The sequence below is a fragment of the Limanda limanda genome, chromosome 22 (assembly GCF_963576545.1).
Source record: "Limanda limanda chromosome 22, fLimLim1.1, whole genome shotgun sequence".
NCBI lineage: Eukaryota > Metazoa > Chordata > Actinopteri > Pleuronectiformes > Pleuronectidae > Limanda > Limanda limanda.
The window spans coordinates 13,534,692-13,555,921 of record NC_083657.1 but is presented as its reverse complement, the minus strand read 5'-3'; the positions used below and the strand labels follow the sequence as shown (position 1 = coordinate 13,555,921).

Below are 21,230 nucleotides of genomic sequence, written 5' to 3'. Positions count from 1 at the left end.
AATGGTAATAAAGAAAAAGAAAAGCTCTCCTTTGTTGCAATATCATACTTCCCATTTAATTATGGAACTATAGTCATGACAATAAACAAACAGTTTGAAATGTCCACATTTCACACTTCAGTCATTTTTCACGTGGTTATATATTTCTACTTTGATGATTTTATTTGTAACAACATATCAAGCTGTGAATTTCTATATTTGTGGGTAATTACACAGTATTGTAAGCAACAGCTCAACAGTTCTTCACTTTGAAATATTTGTGCCACACAATTGCATGAAGCAAGTACACGTATTTCCACTGGGTGGTGTAGTTGCATTGACTCAAGTTGCCATAGTCATGTCAGTAGCCAAACCCAGGCTAAATTGCAAGAAGGTTATTGTGTCCAGTTTCACTCCCCCCCAGGGTTGTCTGGCTGAGGTCTGGCACTGAGGGCTTCTTTTCCGCGGGGGTTTTGGCGCCGCCCCAAGCAAGGCAGGGACCTCTGCAGCTCCAGCCGGGCGTCAGCGCACAGGAAGATGTAGAACAGGGGGTCCAGAAGGGTGTTCAGGCTGGTCAGGCCGTAGCACAGGCGATAGATGAGGAAAATGGAATGCTCAAAACCACACGGTTCATCCGTCAGCAGCAGGGACACAAACCTGTATCCGCCCACGAGGTGGTAGGGCCCAAAGACGACGATGAAGTTGATTGTGATGACAACCAGGATGCCCACGATTTTGTGGCGCTCGTGGTCGGAGAGGGAGGGAGATCGCCTGAGTGTGACCCCGATGTGGGCTGAGGTGTAGCTGAGGGAAGGAGCAGAGATAAAGATAAGAAACTCAGAATATCAGAATATCCAAAATAGGAACTTTACATGAACTTATTTGAAGACACAGTATAACATCTAGGATAAAGCAGGAATATCCTCGGGCTGGGAGTCTACTCACCCTAGTATGGCACATGGCAGCAGAAAACCGAGGACCACACTGGTGATCTTGAACTGGGCATATCTAGGACTGACGGGGTACTGCTCCAGACACAGCAGTCTGTCAGAGTCAAACACAGACGGCAGCAGCCCGCTCAGGCAGAACAGGAAGGTGAGGGTCCAGACCGCCACACCGGACACTGCTGCCACCTTAACACTCCGCACCCTGCGGCTGCTCAGTGGGTACACAATTGCCAGGCAGCGGTCCAGCGCTATAAGACACAGGAACATGACACTGGCGTAGACGTTCACGTAGAACACATAGCCGACCAGCTCGCAGGTCAGATGGCCGTAGGGCCAGCTGTGCCCGCCCTGGAGGTAGAGGATCCACAGTGGCAGGGTGAGCAGCTGGAGGAGGTCTGACAGCAGCAGGTTGAGGATGTAGACCAGCTGGCAGCCTCCTCCGCCTGAGCGACCCAGTTGATACAGTCCCCAGAGAGACAGCAGGTTGCTGGGGAGACCCAGAGAGAAGATGAGGCCGTAGATACAGGTCAGGCCGAATGTGTCCGTGTCCAACGGGAGGTTGCAGCTGTTATTGTTCATTTCTCTGACGGTCAAATACCTGACACGGGAAACGCGTAGACACCTTCCTAAAATGTGGATGGATGCTTGCAAGAGGATGAGTTGGCATAGAAACACCCATTCATTCACTCAGAGCACAAGTCTGACTCTACTTGTTATTTGTCCATTGTTAATATTCATAAATGCATTCTCCTGTGAGGAAGGTCGGGCTCAAATTTTGTCTCAGTCATCCAGGCCTCAAAGCATCCAGGATCCATCAGGGGAAACACCTGCACAACAGATAGAATGCCCGTTTCCAAGTGGTTTACTATCAGCAGCTACCTGAGGGATATAAACCTCACAATACAAACCAAGAGTTCCTACTCACCTTTCCCAGCTGTGAGACCCACTCTGTTCAACTGAGGCTCGCCTGCCTGTTCTGCAGCCTGGTGACCTGTGCTCAAGAAATGTTGGGAACACGGTGTCTCGCCTGAGCCTCGTCCATTCTGTGATCGTTTCCTCCTCAGGAAACCCACTTCTTCAGCTTTAAAGGCAACATCCTGAGGCAGGAGAACGCCTTTCTGGCCCAGAACAAAAACACACACTCTCTCTTTCTCTCCGTGTCTCCTGCTCTCTCCCTCCGGCGGTTGACACGATGATTGAGGTGGTTGAGGGCTGCGAGGGGAGGAACGAATGTGGGGTGTCCACTAATGCCCTTTAGATTGTTGCTGGCTCTGTGCCATTAAACACATTAGCCGCTCTGCTATGTGATTTCTTCAAACGTGCTGTTCAACCATATTGTTTACATGGTGGAAATATGCAGAGGTTTCATTTGGCAGCTTTAGATTAGTTTTACAACACAGCAGCGAGTTAGGCTTTCATTCCCTTGATGGGCTAATTCAATGTGTGTGTGTGTGCGTGGGTATGTGTGTGTGTCTGCAATATCTGTTTGTGTCAAAGAGACAAATATGGAGACACATGGTGACTCAAAAAGTAGTTTTGTGTCTTCCTTCCTGTTTTGGGCGTCTTACTAAATGTGTGTGTGTGCATGTGCAAGGGTGTGTATATGAGTGTGTGTGTGTGTGTGAACATGTGTGAAATATGTGTTTGTGTCAAGGAGATAAATATGGGGACACATGGGGATTGAAACAATATCCTCTGTTTTGCTGTGTGTGTTTGTGTGTGTGTGTGTGTGTGCACATATGTGATTTTCAAGGAGTTGATTGGCAGATGAGATTAAAACCCTGCAAAGAAATAGCGAGCAGATAAACAACCCTATAGAAAAGTAAATGTAAATGTTTTTTTATATAAAAGATGTTCTTGTCCAAAACATGCCAGCGAATTTGTTAAATTGACCGGGATACATTTTTCTCAGGCACCACTGAGTGAAAAACAGTAACACAATTGAAATTGTGTTCTTGAAGAATGGGTATGTTGGGACAATGGGTGTTGGTACAAGTATTTTTATCACATGGTTTACAGGAGAGGAGGGTCTACTCACTCACTTTGTTTCTTTTAAATGTCACCGATCTCTGAGTGACTAAGTGAATAAGCCACTCGTAAACTGATCAGTCCCCCGAGACATTATACTGCCACCCTGTCTGCTCCAGGGCCGTGCATGTAGGTCGCCATGATCCCGTGCACGCCCCTGTGCAGCGTGCATAGACAGCAAATCAGCAGCAGGGGAAAGTGTCCCAGGATAAGGCCCCGGGCAGAGAGGCAGCCTGATAAACTGCTCCTGCAGCAGGCTGGATGTATACTGCAGGAGATGCTCGGTTTGTACAGTAAACACAACAGCCAATCACGAATCACAAAATGGAAAATGTAGGTACCTGCTATTACAAGGCTCGTCGCAGATTTGGATGGACGCACTGGCCACGTTCTTTTGTGATCTATCATTGTACCTACTATTGCTATTGTGTTTTTTATTTACTTCAGGGCCACCGTAGTTCTCTACTCAAACCATAAAAAAGCTCAACATACTGTACTATATACACATAGAAAAGAAGGGGATGGAGTCACTGCCATGTGAGCTTCACTACATTTTACCAGCAGCAGCCGGAGATACGGTGCTTTTAAAAGCCCAGTAGGGAAAAGTAGATCAGTAATATATATCTATAGCACATAGTCTATAGTGTGTTACTGCAGAGTTATCTAACATGACAGATCACACAGGAAGCTGCAGTGTGAAAAAAACAGCACTGTCTCAAATAACACACCCCACTAAAAAGGACAACACACCAGCCGGGTGGTTTGCTGCATGATGACACAGAAGAAGGCAGGAAACACTCTAATTGGTATAATATACATATGTTTAATTTAACAGTGTCCCTGTAAACAACAACAACACACTATTATTTTAATGTATGCTCTTTCATCTAACATTGACTCACTTCTCTGGGAAGCTGCGTGAGAAACCACCGTGAAGTTGTGGATATGAAGGTGGAATATATGCTGTGAAAACACCATCATTAGTTTTCCTCTTCATGTTTTCCAAATGTGAGCTTGATTTCTAAACATTTTCAGTTCTGCTACCAGTTTAACTTTCTGCAAACTACTTCTGCTTTCTCCCCAGAGATTGGCCTGAGGTCCTTTCCCAAATTTAGCAGCTATGCAGACTACTGTGCACGCTACGATCGTACATCTGTTTGGAGTTTACGGCCCTGAACTCTGATCTCATTGATAAGACTGTGTGTTTCAGCTGTATGTTAAAGGTACATTTAGCCTGAAGTATCATACAGGCTCTTAACATGTCCATTTTATGTTGATATTACATAAAGAAGGAAAGCTGAACATTTGTATAATAATGTACAGGAGTTGGTTTATTAATAATTACATAAGATAAATACATTTATCAGCATTTTTTAAATAAAATCCCCCAAAAGAGTGAAATAAAACATGGTAGAAAAAATGATGGTTCTGTTTTCTTGAGGACTTAGATTTCATCTACGACTACACACTCCACTCACGTTGCCTTTGGATCAAACAGGAAGTCAATGAAACTAGACTAATTCACACCTGATCAGGTTGTCAGATGGAGGCTGTCACGCTTCTCGGTTTTTCTTCATCAGAAATATGACATCTATGATATGGTATACATGGCTGAGAAAAGCACTTTTTTGGCTTGGTTAATGTTTGAGGATGGTGTCTTGTAAAGTATGAAGGACTACATGAGGTATAAGTGAACGTACTCCACACAACACCTGTCACATGTCTGGAAAAAACGATTATATGGGGGGGAATTCAGCATTTTACAACCATCTAAAATTTAGAATCCTGATTTTCTGAAATATGTAAGTCTAAAATAAGCAGCTAAAATGTGTCAGCTGCCGTTTAATAATTTGAATCAAGTCACTCTGCTTTTACCTTCCTCCTGAACCTCCTGCAGCAGAGAACCTTAATGACCAGGACTATAGCCCAGACGAGGGCTCCGATGACGGCCATGATGAAAACAGCCACATCCAGGCAGAAGTAGGAGTACCAGGGCAGACTAAAACCTGCCGGCTGCAGATGGGCTGCTCCTTGGTTCCTAATGACGTACTCAATCCAAAATATAGCGGTGTCCATTGGGGACAGTGGCCGGTCGTGGTGTAGCAGGGAGAGATGCTGGATTCTGTTTCGGTACGAGGGGGTCTCCAGGATGTCCTTTAGAGCCTCCAGGAAGTTTTCTTTGGTGAGTGAATGGACCTCCACCACCCGCGCTGCCCCACGCACCCTCAGCCGGACGAGGTTGTCGAACTGGTCAAAGAGGAGTGGCAGGCCCACGACAGGGACACCGTGGCAGATGGCCTCGTACATGCCGTTGGTGCCTCCGTGGGCCACAAAGGCCCGAGTCTTGGGGTGTCCCAGGAGATCTTTCTGAGGCAGCCACTTCATTAGCAGGGTGTTGTTGCCAAGCGATGACGGCTTTTCTCCCCCAAACTTCCACACCACCTTCTGCGGGAGTTCAGCAAAAGCAGCAGCTATGGCATCAGTGACTTCGCGAGGCAGGGCTGACACATAGGAGCCTAGGGACATAACCACCACCCCGTGCTCTCCAGAACTCTGCATGAAGGTCTCAAGCTCTGCAGAGAGGGGTTTGGCCTTTTTGCACTGGAACCCACCGATGTAGACCACATTGGGCATCGTGGGTCGAGGGAACTCGAAGACAAAATCCGCCCTCAACAGCCAGATATCAGCGGCACGCTGCAACGACAGCAAGTCAGTCCCAGGAGGGAAGTGTCGTTGGAACAGATCGGAGTAGTAAGGGTTAATATGGAAGTGCTGTTCATAAACACTATAGAGGTAATGCAACATATTCATGGTCCTTTCCTGAAAGTCCATCTTATCATGGAGTTCACTTCCTGACACGGGCACGTAGGAGACAGGAGAGGGAGCCAGGGTGAGGTGACCCTCCCCGCTATTGATCCAGCGCACATTCAAAACCATCGGTAGCTTGAGGTAACTACCCAGAAGAACTCCTAAAGTCAGAGCAGGGTCCGTCAACATCAAGTCAAACTTCTCATCCTGCAGCTTCTTAATGAAAACAGGGTCATCCAACATTAAAGCAGCTGCTCTGGCAAGGATCTCATGGCCTTTTGCCAACATAGAAGTGAGCATGTTCTGCTGGTATAAGGTCCGTAGAAAACTATGCGACCTGCGGCATTCCATGACATCTTGAAGCATATTATCTGCAAAGTCCTTGTTTGACTCGTCCTCCAGCATAACAACGTCAATAGATGTATAAATAGAAGAGTTACTGGGAATGAACCAGCTCTTGGCGGACCGCAGCACGGTGAGGTCGTGGCCCCTGGAGTGCAGCTCTTGGAGGATCACCTCCATGTTGATCCAGTGGCTGCCATCAACGGGTAATACCAGAATCCTGCTGCCGCTGATGGGATTTAGCAGCAGGAGGCAGAGCCATGACAGGAATATTGGGATCGTGCCGGACATGTCCTCTGAGAAACAACAGATAAAACATAATGTTAGAATGTTTTCTAGTCTGTCTGAAGCTTTGCTGTGTACGATGGAGTATAAGGGCCAAAAACAACTTTGTTCATAATGTTGTAATATTAGGAGAGTAAAGTCACAATACTACGAGAATAAGGTCATATTATTATTTTACCACAAAATGTATGTAATGTTTATTTCTGTAATACTACCCCTTTTTTTAGGGGTAAAATTTCGCTTTTATTCTCGATGTTTCATAATTCTTTTATCTTTAAAGTGGACCTTATAAGCTGCTGTACTTTTGTGTAACACTATCAACAATAGTTTGAGGTTAGGTCATAGTGCAGAATGTATGTATTTGATGGGAGCAGAGAACAGAGGTGATGCAAGCAAAGTGCTTAAGTGGGATGTGTAAATGTTCAAAAAAGGGAGGGCTTCGAGTATGAAAACGTTCCGTACTGATACACGGAATTGCAAAGCGAGTCTTCACAAGCTGTCATCAGCAGAGGAGATCGTGGGGGAAATCTATCGTGTTGGGTGTGTCTGTGGTCCACTTGTGTGTGTGTGTGTGGTGGAGTGTGTAAGCCACTTAAATGGAAAGTTAGTTGAGAAAAGGGAACTGACGTAACAGCTTTACTTCACATAAGCTGGACAAAAACCTCCATTAGAGAAGTTCACAGCGAGAAATCATTGTTTACTGTCGGTTTCTGACAAGCTGACATACACTCACACACACTAAAAATGTAATATCATGCCATCCCTACTGCAATGAGCATGAGATAACAGGTGTCTGTCACAGTATGATTTTTCCTCTACTGGGTCGTCACTGTGAGTTCTCCAACCTCTCTCCTGTTTTACTCATGTTACTCAACATGTCTGCTCGTTCATTTCAGGATCACAGCAAATCAAAAAGAAAGAAATGTACTAGTTATGTTCTGACACCTGTATCCTCACACGGTGTATGTGTATTTCAAAGCTACTGTAAATGATATGTTAAGGATCAGATGCCTCACCTGGTTCTTTTTGTGTCCGAATCCAGAAGTTTTGTCTCAAACACCAGGTCCAGAGGGTGCCAGGTTATTCTGTGGTCTGTTTCCCCATAGCTTAACTTTGACACATATACCTGCAGCAAGGCCAAAGTCCAGTTTGTGGATTACCTGTAGTTCACACAGGTCCAGAGAGTATCACTGGTATAGGTTAGAATCTCAGTGTGCGTACCGGATATCGGGAAAAGGATTTGTCAATGGAGGAAGCCAACATCAACAATCAAGTTGTTTCATTTTTTGGGGTCCACACATACAGTACGTCGCTGTTGTGCGTGTGATGGTGAAAAGTTACCCCTCAGTTCACCCCCTCAACTTTTTTATTTTTGTTTTTCATTTTTCTTGCATGTTCCCCTGGGGGTGCTCTCATGCACAACCCTCAACCCCCCGTGCACAGGGCTTCCTGAGCCAGTGGGGGTGTGCAAATCCAAACTGAGTCACATTCATGGAGTGTGAGACGGGTGTGGCGGGGGAACGAAGGAAGGAGGAAGCGGCGAGGTCAGGCAGCAGAGGGAAAAAGAAGTGAGCGGTGGTGATTACAATAACAGCACGGGGTTAGAGTCGTATCAGTGGACTGCACCCTTCCCCTCTCACCTCGTGCCTCTGTGGACTCACATAAACCTGAATGTTGAGTTCAAATGGGACACGAGCCTGTTCACCACAGTCTTACATTTGAACAAAGATAAGCAGGTAACCACGGGTTATTTGATGTTAACCTGCTACGAAAGGTCAAGTTGCGTTTCTGATCAATGTGAGCGTGTAACACTATGCATCATAAAAAAAAAGTAAAGATATTTGCTGATATATGTGAAGTAAAACTGTGTATTAAAGTATCTGTTTCCCAAGATGCATTATTAGATCAAGCGCACTTGAGATATACTGTCACATTAGAGCATTTACCTCTGTTACTTTCTCCAAACATTCCTAAAACATATTGGCATGGCAAACGTATTTAGTTTTGAAACTGTTTCTGTTTTCTACTTATAATGTGATTCAACTTATATGTAGCCTGCAAATAACTGTGAAACTGCATTTGTTTTTATCATTCTTGGGACCAACAGGAAACCTCTTGTAACACAGTTTTATACTGAGTCAGGTCCAGAGCTGGTCATGTCTTTTACTGCTAAAAAAGAAATAAAGATGAAGTAAAAGTTAAAGTAAAAGTACTTTGTTGAGTCCCACCACTCATCACCTGCTCCTGCAGCCGGATGTGTCCCTCACCCCTCCGGTATTTAGACTGAGTCTCTCTCGTCTTTGTCACTACATCTGTTAACTTCAGTTGTGTTGGGTCCAGTGTTGCTCATGTTAGACGCTTCCCTTGCTCCTGGTTCAGTTCCTGAGTTTTTGTGTGTTTGCTGGTTGAGGTTTAGTTTTGGACTCTCTATCTTAATGCAGTTAATAGACTTGGTGTGTCCTCACCTCTCTCAAACGAAACACCAATCACACACACACACACACACACACACACACACACCACACACACACACACGCACACACACACACACAGACTGTTCTCTTAAAATGCATACACCCTTCCACTTTTCAAAAACTATTTCAAAGTGGGAACTCTTTGCTATCTCCAACACAAAAACATATATATAATATAGTTAGTTTTTCAAAGGTGCACATTTAGGGACAGGGAACTGATTAACCCTGCTATCAGTTAGTACCTTTCAATCATGTTAATTATATACTGGACTGTGTGCTGACAGGTTAGTTGCTCTTCACATGACCTTCTCGGTCAGGACCCCCTGAAGAAGAGCTGGGATCATTGGCCGAGACCTGATAACCCATAACATATTGATGTTCGCTGGCTGGCCATAGAAGACAGTCACCAACAGAATGCTTTTATCTCTCCACCGTAGATGCACATGAAATGCAAAGAAAGTAAACCAAAAAATTAAACCAGTGATACTGATCCTGGAGGGTCCAGGCTCCCACTGGGGTCACAAACTCAGTTTTGGGGGTTGCCAAATGGTTGTGAAGAAACAAAGAATATGAGTGAGATACAATATTTAAAATAAAAGACTTTAGACTTTGAATTGTTTTAACGTTAAAGTATCCAAGTCCTGCTGTAGACTGGATGTTATTGAGTCAAAGCCTATTTGAACATGAGCTGCTGCTTTGTCAAAAACAAACATCAAAAATCCTCCTCCTCATGACTCATTGGCTCTTTATACAATAAAACACCATTAAGGACAAATTAAATCATAAGGTTAAGGGTCATGAACCGATCAAGTTAACTGATCCAAACTCGCCTGGATCATGTAGTAGTTGTGCACATGGAACCAGCAGCACATTGACATAGGTGAAAGGCCTGATGGGACACATAACCTGTGGAGGGTGATCCCCAGTATATCCACTAGGGGGAGACAGAAATACTCATAGGATGTGTAACAGACAAATCAGCTATAGCCCACAGCCCCTAGAACAAGGCTCTGATGGGTTTGCAATAATTTATCAGGGGATGGTTTAAAATATCCTTAAACGATTTATAAAAAATTTCAGATTTGTGCTTTAAACATTAAAAATTAAGACGTTTGTCCTGATGTGAAGGAAAACAACAGCAGTGGATTCAGGTGAAGTGCATCTGAAAAGTTGTTGTTGCATCTAAACAAGGTTGTTGGCCTTTACTACATCAGTGTTAACAATATAGATATTTACTTATGGCAGCCTGACTTCTCCAGTGAATATTGATATAACACTGGAGAAGTCAGTTATGTATCAATATATCACATTCATTATGCTCTGGCAACACGGCACACAAGCAGCAGATATAATGAAATTATATAAACACAACTACCAGGCTGCCGGTTGTTGGTGAACACATGTGTTGCCGTGGTGATCACTCCAATAAGGAAGTCGTGAAAAAGTAAACACCTTTCATAATTTTTCTCGTGGGACACGTTCGACATTCATTGCACCTTTCTTCAAAGTTGAACCGAAGCCCAGATATCTGAGCAAAGCTCCCGAGAAGCTGACCGGTTCCAAACTTTTCCTTCCTACTATTGTTCTTTGCAGTGATATGGCTCATTTAAATCTGCATCACAGCGTTCACACCATTTACTCACATACCTGCCTTGTTCTGTCACTTGGTGACACTTGTTTACTATCCATCAAAACACGTCCCTGCAGGAATTTCACACGAACCTGAAGTTTGTGGGAATATAAACTTCACATGCACACTAGAAAATCAAGCCCAGCAGTGTTCAAATATGCTTCAGTGTTTTCTGGTTCAGAGTTTAGAGTTGAGTTTGATAAATAGTCACCTGGTGTTGAAACGTTTTGTCGTAAGTGGTTTTATCACATGGAGGAGAATTTGGCATTTAATTCTTAATGCTGGTGTGTGTAGGATGTAGGAGAATCGATAGGGATAAATGTAATATGATATCCATGATTATGTTTTTATTAGCTTATAATCCCCTGGAACTAAGAAGCTTTTTGATTTTATTGCTTTAGAATGAGCTCCTTATTAGAGCTGTCACCTTTTATTTGAAATTCCAACATTCATTTAAAGATGGGAGGAATAGTTCTCATTCAACTTTTAATTACCTGTCTTAATTTAAAAATCTACAGTCGAGAAGCACATCAGACCGTCTGAAGTAGTTTCTCTCCTGTTTCAGTAGAGGGTGATAACTCTCAGCTTGACCTGCCAGACCTCTCAGGAGAGAAGGTCATTATTGTTACGTTGTATTGTGATGAAAATGGAGGTTAGCAATCAAAATTTTCCTGAGCCGACAATCACCAAACCAGAGCATCTTTTAAGCAGCTTGTGGAAGAAATTTGGGTAAAAATCCCAGTTCATTGCCTTTGTACCGTGCAACAGCCTCAAATGGGGGCTCACCTGTTTGCAACGCCACACATATAGAAAAGCAGCCATGTTTTAAATAGAAAAAATATATATTTTAATGGAAAGAGGCAAAGCAATTAAAACAGAAGGGAAAAACAGTCAGTTAAAAATTATAAGTGTGGTATAGTTTAACCAGTGATACAGGAATGTTTGTACATGGTGAAGAAACATATCTATCAGTGATAATAACAAGAACTCTATACATCCCACTGTCCCTGGCTCGTCCCTAATATCTGTCAGTGGATTGTCACATAGGCCAAAGACCTGCTTATCTCTTTGTCATTCCAGTAAGTGATGAATACTCTATGACCATCGTTCAGCTGATCTTGAATCAGCTGCTCGATGACATTCCACAGAAGCAGACGTGCGGAGAAACAGATGAGAACGCAGTTGATCCGCTCTCATTAACACATCACGGACCCTGATGATGAAGAGAAGTCCTCGATGATGGTGATGATGTTTGCTTTGCCAGTGATTAAAACAAGAAAATCAGGTTGACATGCTGACGAATGTAATGGGGTTGGTCCTCATCTTGATTTCTCTCGCTATCTGACACCAGCTGCAGGGCCCGCAGCAGCAGGCGAACAGGCAGTCCCTGCAGATCGTGCCCTGTGAGGATGGAGACACGATAAGAGGAGCGATGGGATATGAAGCGTAAAACATGCACAAGTACAGCAGCTGTGGCATAAAACTGATGCAGCCAAGATAGTTCAGTGTCAACAAATACTTACAAGGCTTACAGTTACCATCACGCATTAATCATTGTTAATCAAGCTACCTACTAATTCCACAAACGTCTGTCTGTCTCTATCTGGAGTCTGAGAACCGTTTATCATATATGCTTCCCACACAGCATTTATATTGTTTAGGAACCAGGGAGGTGCAATGTCGAGTTTGCAAAACATTAAAGATGAATAAAATCTGAATTATGAGGCCACCAGCAGTGTGCAGAATTGGGACTTCATTCTGGGGATCAAGTCTTTTTATAAACTACTGAAGTGGTGGGTAATTGGGTCAAAGTGCAGGTATAATTTATTTATTTCACCTTATCGGACCGACACAGACATTCTGAAGTGTAGCGTGTGCTGGTCTCAGTCATGGCAGCAACATTTATAGAACCTGTGTGGTATTATGCCTTCAAAGTTATTCGAAGTACTATGTTTGTTTTGTTGCAGTAAATCTTTATATTGGGCTGAATTACAAAGCTTTTATTTTGAAAAGTTTTTGAAAAGTTTTGACACGGGTCTGAAGATTTCAGACCTCTGAAAAAGCAAACATGGGGTGTATGAAAAAATAGCAGCAGTTCAGTAAATCATTTAAACTTATATATAAGCCACATATGTGAACACTAATAAATCAAAATCATTTTCATTTTATGAACAACAATGATTATTATAAAATCTCCTATGCAGTTAAACTAAGTTGTCAAACTTCACTCTGCACTATAGACTGTTTTTAAAAGCTCTGCATACAACGTCCAGCACACACACAATAAAAAGTGACTGTATATTGTAGAACGCTTTGAGAAGGACTCACTTATGATAAGGAATAATTCTGATATAACTCCAGAGCATCAACACAGGACAAGAGAGCAGCCTATTACAAACAATGCACTCGTCTTAATGAGACATCTGGATACTTTTTTATACAACAGACTGTTACAATCAGGTTTAAGAGTTATCAGTGATCAGATAAAGAGTGACGTTTTGCCCCTAAGTATAATAGCGGTTCTATTTCTTGTTACCTCGATGCCATATCTCTGGCGCACTGACACCCTTATGGCTGTGGTTATAGGCGGGATGATTCCGAAAGAGTCCAGCAGGGGCAAACACACACACTCCCCGGCCTCGTATGATGTCTTACAGGTGAAGCAGGGAAAGCACCAAAAGGCCAAGCAACCTGGGAAAAAAAACCAAGCAGGTCACATCAGGAAAAGGATACGAGACCGATTAGTTTGTGGCAACACTCACTGATATCCAATCTGTTGGCATTCTCAAACCCAGATCAGCGTGCAGGATCTGCATGCTTTCAATCTCACGCACAAGGAACTTAGACAGCGAATGCTTGTCTCCACACTGGACAAAAGAAATGTCACCAGCTATCTCTCCTTATCACTACATCTGCACGAGAGCACTCACACTGGGGCAGATCTTCGAAGCAGTCGCAGATGCTGGAGGTCCATTGGCCTGATGAAGAGGTCGTGATGAAGGGCCGTGGTTGGGTCACCACCATCTTCCCAGACATGGTTTTAGCTTCTGAAGAAAACAGTCTCTGTGAATATAACTTTACCAATCAGATATAAGTCCCAAAAAGGCCTTTTTTGGCTAAAGGCTAATGTTGGTTGAATTTCAAAAAGCAGTTTGATCACTGTCTATGGAAATCTAGCTCTAGCTCTAGTATGACGTACTCTAAATGTTCTTTTGTGGGTTTGCGTATTTTTTGTCCAGATCTTCAAACCCACGGGATTATTTCTAACCTGAATGGTCACTCAAGTGTCTTTGTTTCTGAAAAGCAGACTTGGTTTCCTATGACTGCTGCAGAAACAAGTAATTTGAGGCAGAAAAGGCACCAGAATGGACTCACTTATGTTGTTGTATTCATTCACTCAACTTTTATTTGCCTCAGAAATATATGGAGGTAGAGACCTCATTTATGATATGGCAGATACAGAAAATAAATGTAACATTCCAAGACACCAAGAAAACACAAATAGTAGACAGTCAAATTTGCAAAAGCTAAATATGAAAGCAGTAGGAATAGATAAAAGCATATGCAATTTTACTTGAAGCAAAAAAAATCTATTAAAACAGATGAGTCAACTAAAACAGAAACAGCTGTAGGTAAAATAAAGTGAGATTCAGATCTTAATGTCCAATGAAATTAATTGTTTTTTTTTCTGAAATAGAATAAAATGCAGAACAACATCTCCAAGAAATGCTAACTAGGTGGTTCCTAGGAACCGTTTTGAATAAAGATTTGGTCTACTTCTGTTTTCTTTGAAAGGGTTTCATAAATGCACAGGTTGCAGAATTTCCTTGACAGCTGTGTGTTGCAATTCGTCACCTCAAGTTACAGCATACTTAGTGGGTTGCAAAACCATTGATAAACCATTTTGAGGGTTTCTTGAATGCCAACTCTAAAAATTAAAAATAATAAAATAAAAAATTGTTCCTTTAGCAGATTGTCCTACCTTACCGTCTGTCCAATTGGAGGGAGAAGAGACTTTGGGGACAAATCCCAAATGTTGACGACTTTGCAGGGCACTGTGGCATCTTATAAACCCGCCGAGATGTGGTGATCGTGACTGGGACAACGCAGCGTGCATGTCAGCGACTGGTCCGTCCTGTCTGACGGGCGTCAGAGCTTTTGATAGTCAGACATCGAGCCTATCTGGCCGTCACGCATCTGGTAAAATCTCACACGTCATTGTACCACAACATGACCTCGTTATTTAAAGTGCAAGTCAGTTCTCAGATGGGGGAATGATAAGAAGAAAAGAGAATGTCCTAAAATGTTCATCCTCCCTGGCACATGGGACACGTGGCTCTGAGCTGTTGTTTGAATGTTCTCCATCCTTCTCTTGTTGTTGCCGCTGCCATTTGCTCGGATTCAAGTTTTGTTTTCACCCTTGTCTGTTTAACCATTATAAAATGTTTCCAGATCTGAATTTTTGTTTCTATACATAGACAATAGAACACAAAAACATGACAATTCACAGGTCCTCAGGTAGAAAACCTCATTGAGGTTTCATTGGAGAGATTGGTAGCACATTTAAAAACAAACCAATCTCCCTTAGTTGATTCTAAGGGATCGTCACACATACACAAAATATAGCGGGTCAAAGGAAGAGGCCACACAACTGAATGTAGGAATAAAACACAAAACCAGTTGCATAAAGAGATGAGTAAGTAAGGTCAGAGGTGAGTGGAAAAAATAGGTTGGCCTCTGAAAGCCTTTAAGGTTTTTACCTTAATTTTCACCCCTGTCAGTTTGTTTGTTAATAATGAAAAACAACAAAGGATTTCCATGAAACTTGATGAAGGGATGTGGTGAGTGACAGACAGGACCCCCCTTACTTTTGTGGTGCAGATCTGGAGCAGGGGGCAGATATTAATTTGTATTTTATGTTGCAAGGCACATTTCAACATGTTCACTGTTTTACCAGGGAATAATTCATGGATCTTGATGAAAAAAAGGCATATTTAAGTAACTAAAGTCTATTAGTGTGTGAAATATTGTGCAAATTGATCAAATTTAAGGGGACTGGTGGAGACATGCACTCTTGTGTTTGTTTAACATTTGTTTAAACCTTTGCTCTTTTGGGAAATATTGGACTTTTTGTATCTTTTGAGACTCAAATAATTATTCAGATAAAACCATGTTAGAGGATAAATCCTTTGTGGGACTACTAGGTATGTTGTGTTTTTAGGAAAAAGAAAATTGAGCTGTAACAATAAATTGCATATTTATATATACATTTCACATGGGTGTGTAAAATCCTAATTGTTAATGTAGTTAACTATTGCTTAGTGTGGTAAATAGCATGATACTAACATTGGCCTACAATTGATATGAACAAAGTGAAAATATTGCATTCAAATAGGATTCATGAGTAAAGTATTTAACTACTTGAGTAAATTTACTTGATTACTTTCCACCACCAACATAATCTAATCGAATAAAACCCAAGCTAACTTGCATAAGGACCCCTGCTTGACTTTCATCACAGTTCTTTCACTTCATCTTTGAACAAACTGAGCTTTCCTCTCTGTGGGACACATTGTGTCCCTGCTGAATTCTCCGAGGTAACAGGGAGCGGCTGCAGACTGAAGGAAGTGTGATTAAATCAACTCCTGGGCTCTGGAGGACTGCTGAAGTAAAAGTGGTGGATGTGTCTAGACCAAGTGCGCCCCCTGCAGGGGGGTCAGAGCCGTGTATCTGGCCGATGAGGAGGAGGAGGAGGAGGAGGCGTGGGAAGCTGCTCTCCTTTTCAGCTCTCTGGAGATCTGGAGCCAGGATAGTGGATAGCAGCAGCATCCGTACAGGCAGTCGCTCCACACACTCCCCTGTAAGACACACACAGAGAGGCCTGAACACAGGTGGGAGGCTCGAACAAAAGGTGAACATTTGCATTTAGGTGCAGAGAAAGACAGTTTTTTCGCTGATGTACAATGCAGTTGAGTGTTTCGTTTACCTGTGGCACTGATGATCATCCTTAGTATTTAACAGTATTCATTTAAGTTTCAAACACACTCTACAAATACAAAATTGTCATCAATTTACTACATTCCTTTATAATAAAAAGATCAACAAATTAAGTAAATACGCTACAAACAAAGTGCATGAAGAAGTAAGGTATTTTACGGAATGTGTGTTTGTCAGTGACACAGTTACAAGTGTCTTGCAGCCAAGTCTTTGCTCTTAGCAACAGTAGCCACGATGCAGAGCATGCGAGAGATGTCAAGATGGAAAGCTGGTGGGTGAAGGGTTGATGAATCCATGAAGTCGTAACGCCACAGCAAGAAGAATATGTGCAGCCTGTGCATGTGATATCCCCTCCACGATAATGAGTCAGCACTTTCAACTGATCGCCTATTATTACTTGCATCGTCATCCACGCTGAGTCCAAACCTAACATAATATCAATCCCTCCAATTCAAAGTGGAACGTGACATAAGGGACCACAACGTTGATGTAAGTTTATTTGCAAAATCTTTCTGCAGAAAGGATCACACGTACAGGCGAGGTGGTGTGTTGTGAGTGAGATGTCTATGTAGGTTACGCCCTGACCAAAAAAAAAAAGGCGGGGTGTGAGTGTGTGAATGTATTGTTCTGTGGTTGGAACGTATAGTCAGTAAAGGTGTGACTTATAGGCTGCCTGCTACATGTGTTGGACAGGAAATAGGGTTATGTATGATAAGGGTGCTTATCAGTCAGCTGAGTTCCTCGAAACAAAGGATAAACAGAGTTCAAGCAGAGTGCAGCAACAGGTCACTAGAGTGCAGGTGACACACAGAAGAATAACAGAACTTTCACTGCTGCTGTCTGTTTCACATGTGTGCTGATACAAACAAGCCTTTCTGGAGAATTGTTGCCTTGCTTTATATACAACCTACATGCTGGGACTTGTTTCAATAAGAACTTATCTGGCATCTTCCTGTAGCTCATTCTCTGGCAATATTGACAGCGGCCCACTCCGCCTCCAGAGGAGCCAACATTACCAACCACCTCCTTCTAACATGGCAGCGCTCCAGCCGCCGCCTGCCTGGCCTCCGAACACTCCCACCTCCTGCCTTATCTCCACTGTCCCGAAAGCTGGTTAGTCCGACGTCAAACTAGCATCTTGGCTTGGATAAGCACTGATTGCATGTGGATGTGCAGTGATTGGTGATGGAGAGCTGATGTCTGTGGGACATGCACACAGAAGTATAGGCAGGGAAGCCTGAGCAGCTTCTTAAAGGTAACTACAACAGTTTGCTGTTTATTCATTTAGTTATTTATAGTTCTAGGGCAGATTTATTAATTTAATGTCCTGCTTTCACTGCTTCCTCAGTCTTAGTTTCATCTGTCGTCACCACAAAGATTCAAATTACTGTTTGCATCACTAAAGTTATGCCCAGTCATCACTTGCATCACTGAAACGTGTCATTATCTCAGCGGCAGTGGTAATTTTTCAAAGCCCCAGCACCTCTTTGTTATTGAGGTCGAGACACAATGTGGTTCAAGTTGGTGCCCGGATTTTCCTGTTACTCACTGAACTGCGAGAAACAGGAAAACATCCCAGGGAAACACATGTTTAAGATGCACCACATGTCGAAGGAAAACTGAATTAATGACTGCAGCAGAAAACAACTGTAGACACGACATAGTACATGTTTTAATCACATTTTCCACAGGGCGAGAACATGTGAAATAAAATCAGGAAAAAGGCTTTCCAGTACTACTGTTAAAACATTACATCAGGGAATATGCTCTCTATATTCCTTGAGTAGCCCAGCCATGACCATTTCCTATTCCCTGTAAGTTTTGCCCCTATTGAAGATCCAGATCAGTGGATTTAGATGGAAAACAAATCCAGAATAATAAGGGGAATCTCTCTGAGTCTGTGAAGTTTGGTACTGCTGGATTAAATTTAGGAGGACTGGTTGGCCTTGGCGGAGGCAATCGGGACAAGTGGAATTTTAGTTCCCAATTGCTTCTGAAAAACAGTCTCCAACAATCCAGTTGGGATGTTCATGAGGCAAAAACTGATGGATTTTTTTGAACTTGTACCTCACCATGTTATTATTATTATTCATTACCTGTATACCATATCGTTCCCTTACAGAGGCCCTCATGGCGAGAGCGGCCGGCGGCACACAGCCAATACAGTCCAGCAGAGGCAGGCAGGGACACGCCCCCACTGCACTGGTCACCTTGCAAGTGAATACTGGGAGGCAGCACAGGGCAAAACAGCCTGAAAGTACACAAAAATATGACCTGTTACTCAGCGCTGATGGTCAGATATACAGTCAATCCATGTGTGATGCTGAGTACTTACAGTCCCCTATGTCTTTATGGCACTCACACAGGCCAGTGCTCCACTGACCTGCCTCAGGAACCCTGCTCTCCGGCTGGACCTGGACGACCCGTCGAGACATACCTGAACTGTCCATCCACTGCCACAAATAAATAAATAAAAGAATAATGGAGTGTTGCTATGTTCCTTTTTTTATCATACAAATATGCCCCATCACAGTCGACAACACATCAGTCATGGTTAATTTGTTATAATTTGCGTCTGTTCTTGCTGACTAAAGCATGACTAATGTTTTCTGTGGTTGGTTTTCAACAACCTAAAGAACATGTTTAGGATGAGTGACAGTAATGCAGTGATGAGTGACGTATCCAGCAGCTACACCATTAAAAACATACTATTTTAAGTGAAAGTTCACCATCTGAAATTTTGTGAATTCATTGGTATGTTGCATTTCATTCATAAAGCCATGATATACTTAGTAAATATTATTATTATTAATAATAAAGATAAAATTATCATGTTAATAATTATTATTGATGTTGATATGTGCTCTACTGAGTGCCCTTCTTGTAAAGAGCACTTATATGAGATGTGTTTGATATGAAGTCTCTATAGCTCCACACATCAACCACATTTAGAGAGAACTCAAAATGACTATGACTGATCATCTACCGGAAACTGGGAAAAGATTAGAGCTTCTCTCCAGTGAGCTGTTTGCTAAGAACAAACTTCCACGCCCCCCAGTCAGAAAGCATCTATCTCTGCATGTCTCCACGTCTGGTTATTCTTCAGCTCAAACTCAGAGTAAAGGATAACTGACCTTTTCTCTCTCAGTATGGCTCTGATCCAACCTGCTGCAGTCAGCACAATGATTTACACCACCACTGTAGATAGAGTGAAATCTCAACCAGGGTTGATAAAGAATAGATGACTTACCCGTTTAAGAGTTTAGTTTCCAAAGATCCTTGGAGGAACAAGTAAAGGACGGTTTTGCTATCAACTGTGTTTCACTTTTTCCTGTCCAACTGCCTTCTCAGTTTGATTTGCATGTGTATGTGTGTGTGTGTGTGTGTGTGTGTGTGTGTGTGTGTGTGTGTGTGTGTGTGTGTGTGTGTGTGTGTGTGTGTGTGTGTGTGTGTGTGTGTGTGTGTGTGTGTGTGCACTCTTTGCTTGACTGCAGTGTTTTTGGTGTAAATATGGAGTCGTCAGATAAGATGGCAAAAACAAGGCGCTCTGTTCCCCTGACTGCTGACCTACAATGTTTTGGTTCCTCAGAGTGAGAGATTAGCTGATGACTAACAAGGAATCCCTGACACCAGGAGTTTCAGTCAGCTATTTGATTACCTACAGAGGTCAGTTCCACTCCATCAGTGGAAAAGAGGAGTGTTTTGGTATGAGAGTTACTCAACTGAAAGCCACAAAACTGTCAAGCTACAAAAAAAATAACACATAGTGTATGTCATCACAGAATGTCCTTTTTTTCAAATATCCTTGAATTTCAATTGGAAGAGGTGTTTTAGGACTTTCTGCTCAATTACCAGGATAAATCCTATAATAATCTACATTGTGATGTATGAGAAATACAAATATAAGATATGGATCATAGTATTGAATTTCATCATTTTAAATTGCACCTCATATAATATATCCTGGGCACGTACTTTGGAGAATCATGCATCAGATTCTTGGACGTGCATGTCATCAATACCAGAAATAAAAGAAGGGAATGTCGGATACTTCCTGAAAATTTGAACTGGAACAGCAAAAAAAGTAAATCCAGTGTAAGTGGTTGAGACATTGATGATCCTTCAGCTATTATATTATATTATATTATAGATAGGTGCCTCTTTAAGTGTTATTTACCTTCCTTTTCTTTTATACATTTATAAGCGTTGTATAAGAAACAGAAATTGCACCTTGAGCAAGGGTTTCATCTCTGAAGCACCATAAAATAAAAATATATATAAATATAGCTTCTGATTTGTCTTTGTTTGTTCAAAACAAGAGATCGGGAACGGCCTGGTGGAGGGAATCCGACCTCAGTGGAGAAAAGCCCCTTCCATAGGGGCTGCAGCTGACACCAGGGATCACACAGGAGATTAACTCAGGTGACATTCGCTGTCTGTAGAAGGTCAGTAATCAGGTCAGTGACAGCAGGACCTGATTATTAACACTGTAAAACAATAATAATCCTATTTATACAGGGATATAAGACAAAGGGGAAACATACAAAGATTCAAAAGAGGCAACATTGTCTTCAATTGAATTTTTGACAACAAAGTATCATTGTATCTAATCACCACATATTCCTGTTCCCATGACTAATTCACAAAGACCGCACAACTTTTTGGGATTTATTTCTTGCTTGCTCTTAAAAAACTAAATCAGGTTGTGTAGCTATGAGATGCGATTCCAGGAGCAGCACA

The 21,230-nt window shown here is 42.4% G+C and overlaps 4 protein-coding genes across 4 annotated transcripts; all 4 read right to left on the bottom strand.

Moving 5' to 3' along the window:
* Positions 1-389: 389 nt before the first annotated feature.
* si:dkey-165a24.9 (G-protein coupled receptor 4) lies at positions 390-1,505 on the bottom strand. The gene is made up of 2 exons (XM_061095632.1): positions 925-1,505; positions 390-783 (listed from the first exon to the last, which is right to left on the bottom strand). Exons 1-2 carry the CDS (start codon positions 1,503-1,505, stop codon positions 390-392), a joined length of 975 nt encoding a protein of 324 aa, XP_060951615.1.
* A 2,762-nt stretch (positions 1,506-4,267) lies between these two features.
* ugt5g1 (UDP glucuronosyltransferase 5 family, polypeptide G1) lies at positions 4,268-7,469 on the bottom strand. Its single transcript, XM_061066531.1, has 2 exons — positions 7,406-7,469; positions 4,268-6,400 (listed from the first exon to the last, which is right to left on the bottom strand). Exon 2 carries the CDS (start codon positions 6,393-6,395, stop codon positions 4,815-4,817), a length of 1,581 nt encoding a protein of 526 aa, XP_060922514.1. The 5' UTR covers positions 6,396-6,400; positions 7,406-7,469; the 3' UTR covers positions 4,268-4,814.
* A 4,305-nt stretch (positions 7,470-11,774) lies between these two features.
* LOC133028817 (cornifelin homolog A-like) lies at positions 11,775-13,529 on the bottom strand. Its single transcript, XM_061095853.1, has 3 exons — positions 13,424-13,529; positions 13,030-13,184; positions 11,775-11,894 (listed from the first exon to the last, which is right to left on the bottom strand). The coding sequence occupies exons 1-3, from the start codon at positions 13,527-13,529 to the stop codon at positions 11,775-11,777; spliced, it is 381 nt and encodes a 126-aa protein (XP_060951836.1).
* Positions 13,530-16,180: 2,651 nt separating this feature from the next.
* LOC133028683 (cornifelin homolog B-like) lies at positions 16,181-18,925 on the bottom strand. Its single transcript, XM_061095643.1, has 3 exons — positions 18,826-18,925; positions 18,587-18,741; positions 16,181-16,351 (listed from the first exon to the last, which is right to left on the bottom strand). The coding sequence occupies exons 1-3, from the start codon at positions 18,923-18,925 to the stop codon at positions 16,181-16,183; spliced, it is 426 nt and encodes a 141-aa protein (XP_060951626.1).
* Positions 18,926-21,230: the final 2,305 nt, after the last annotated feature.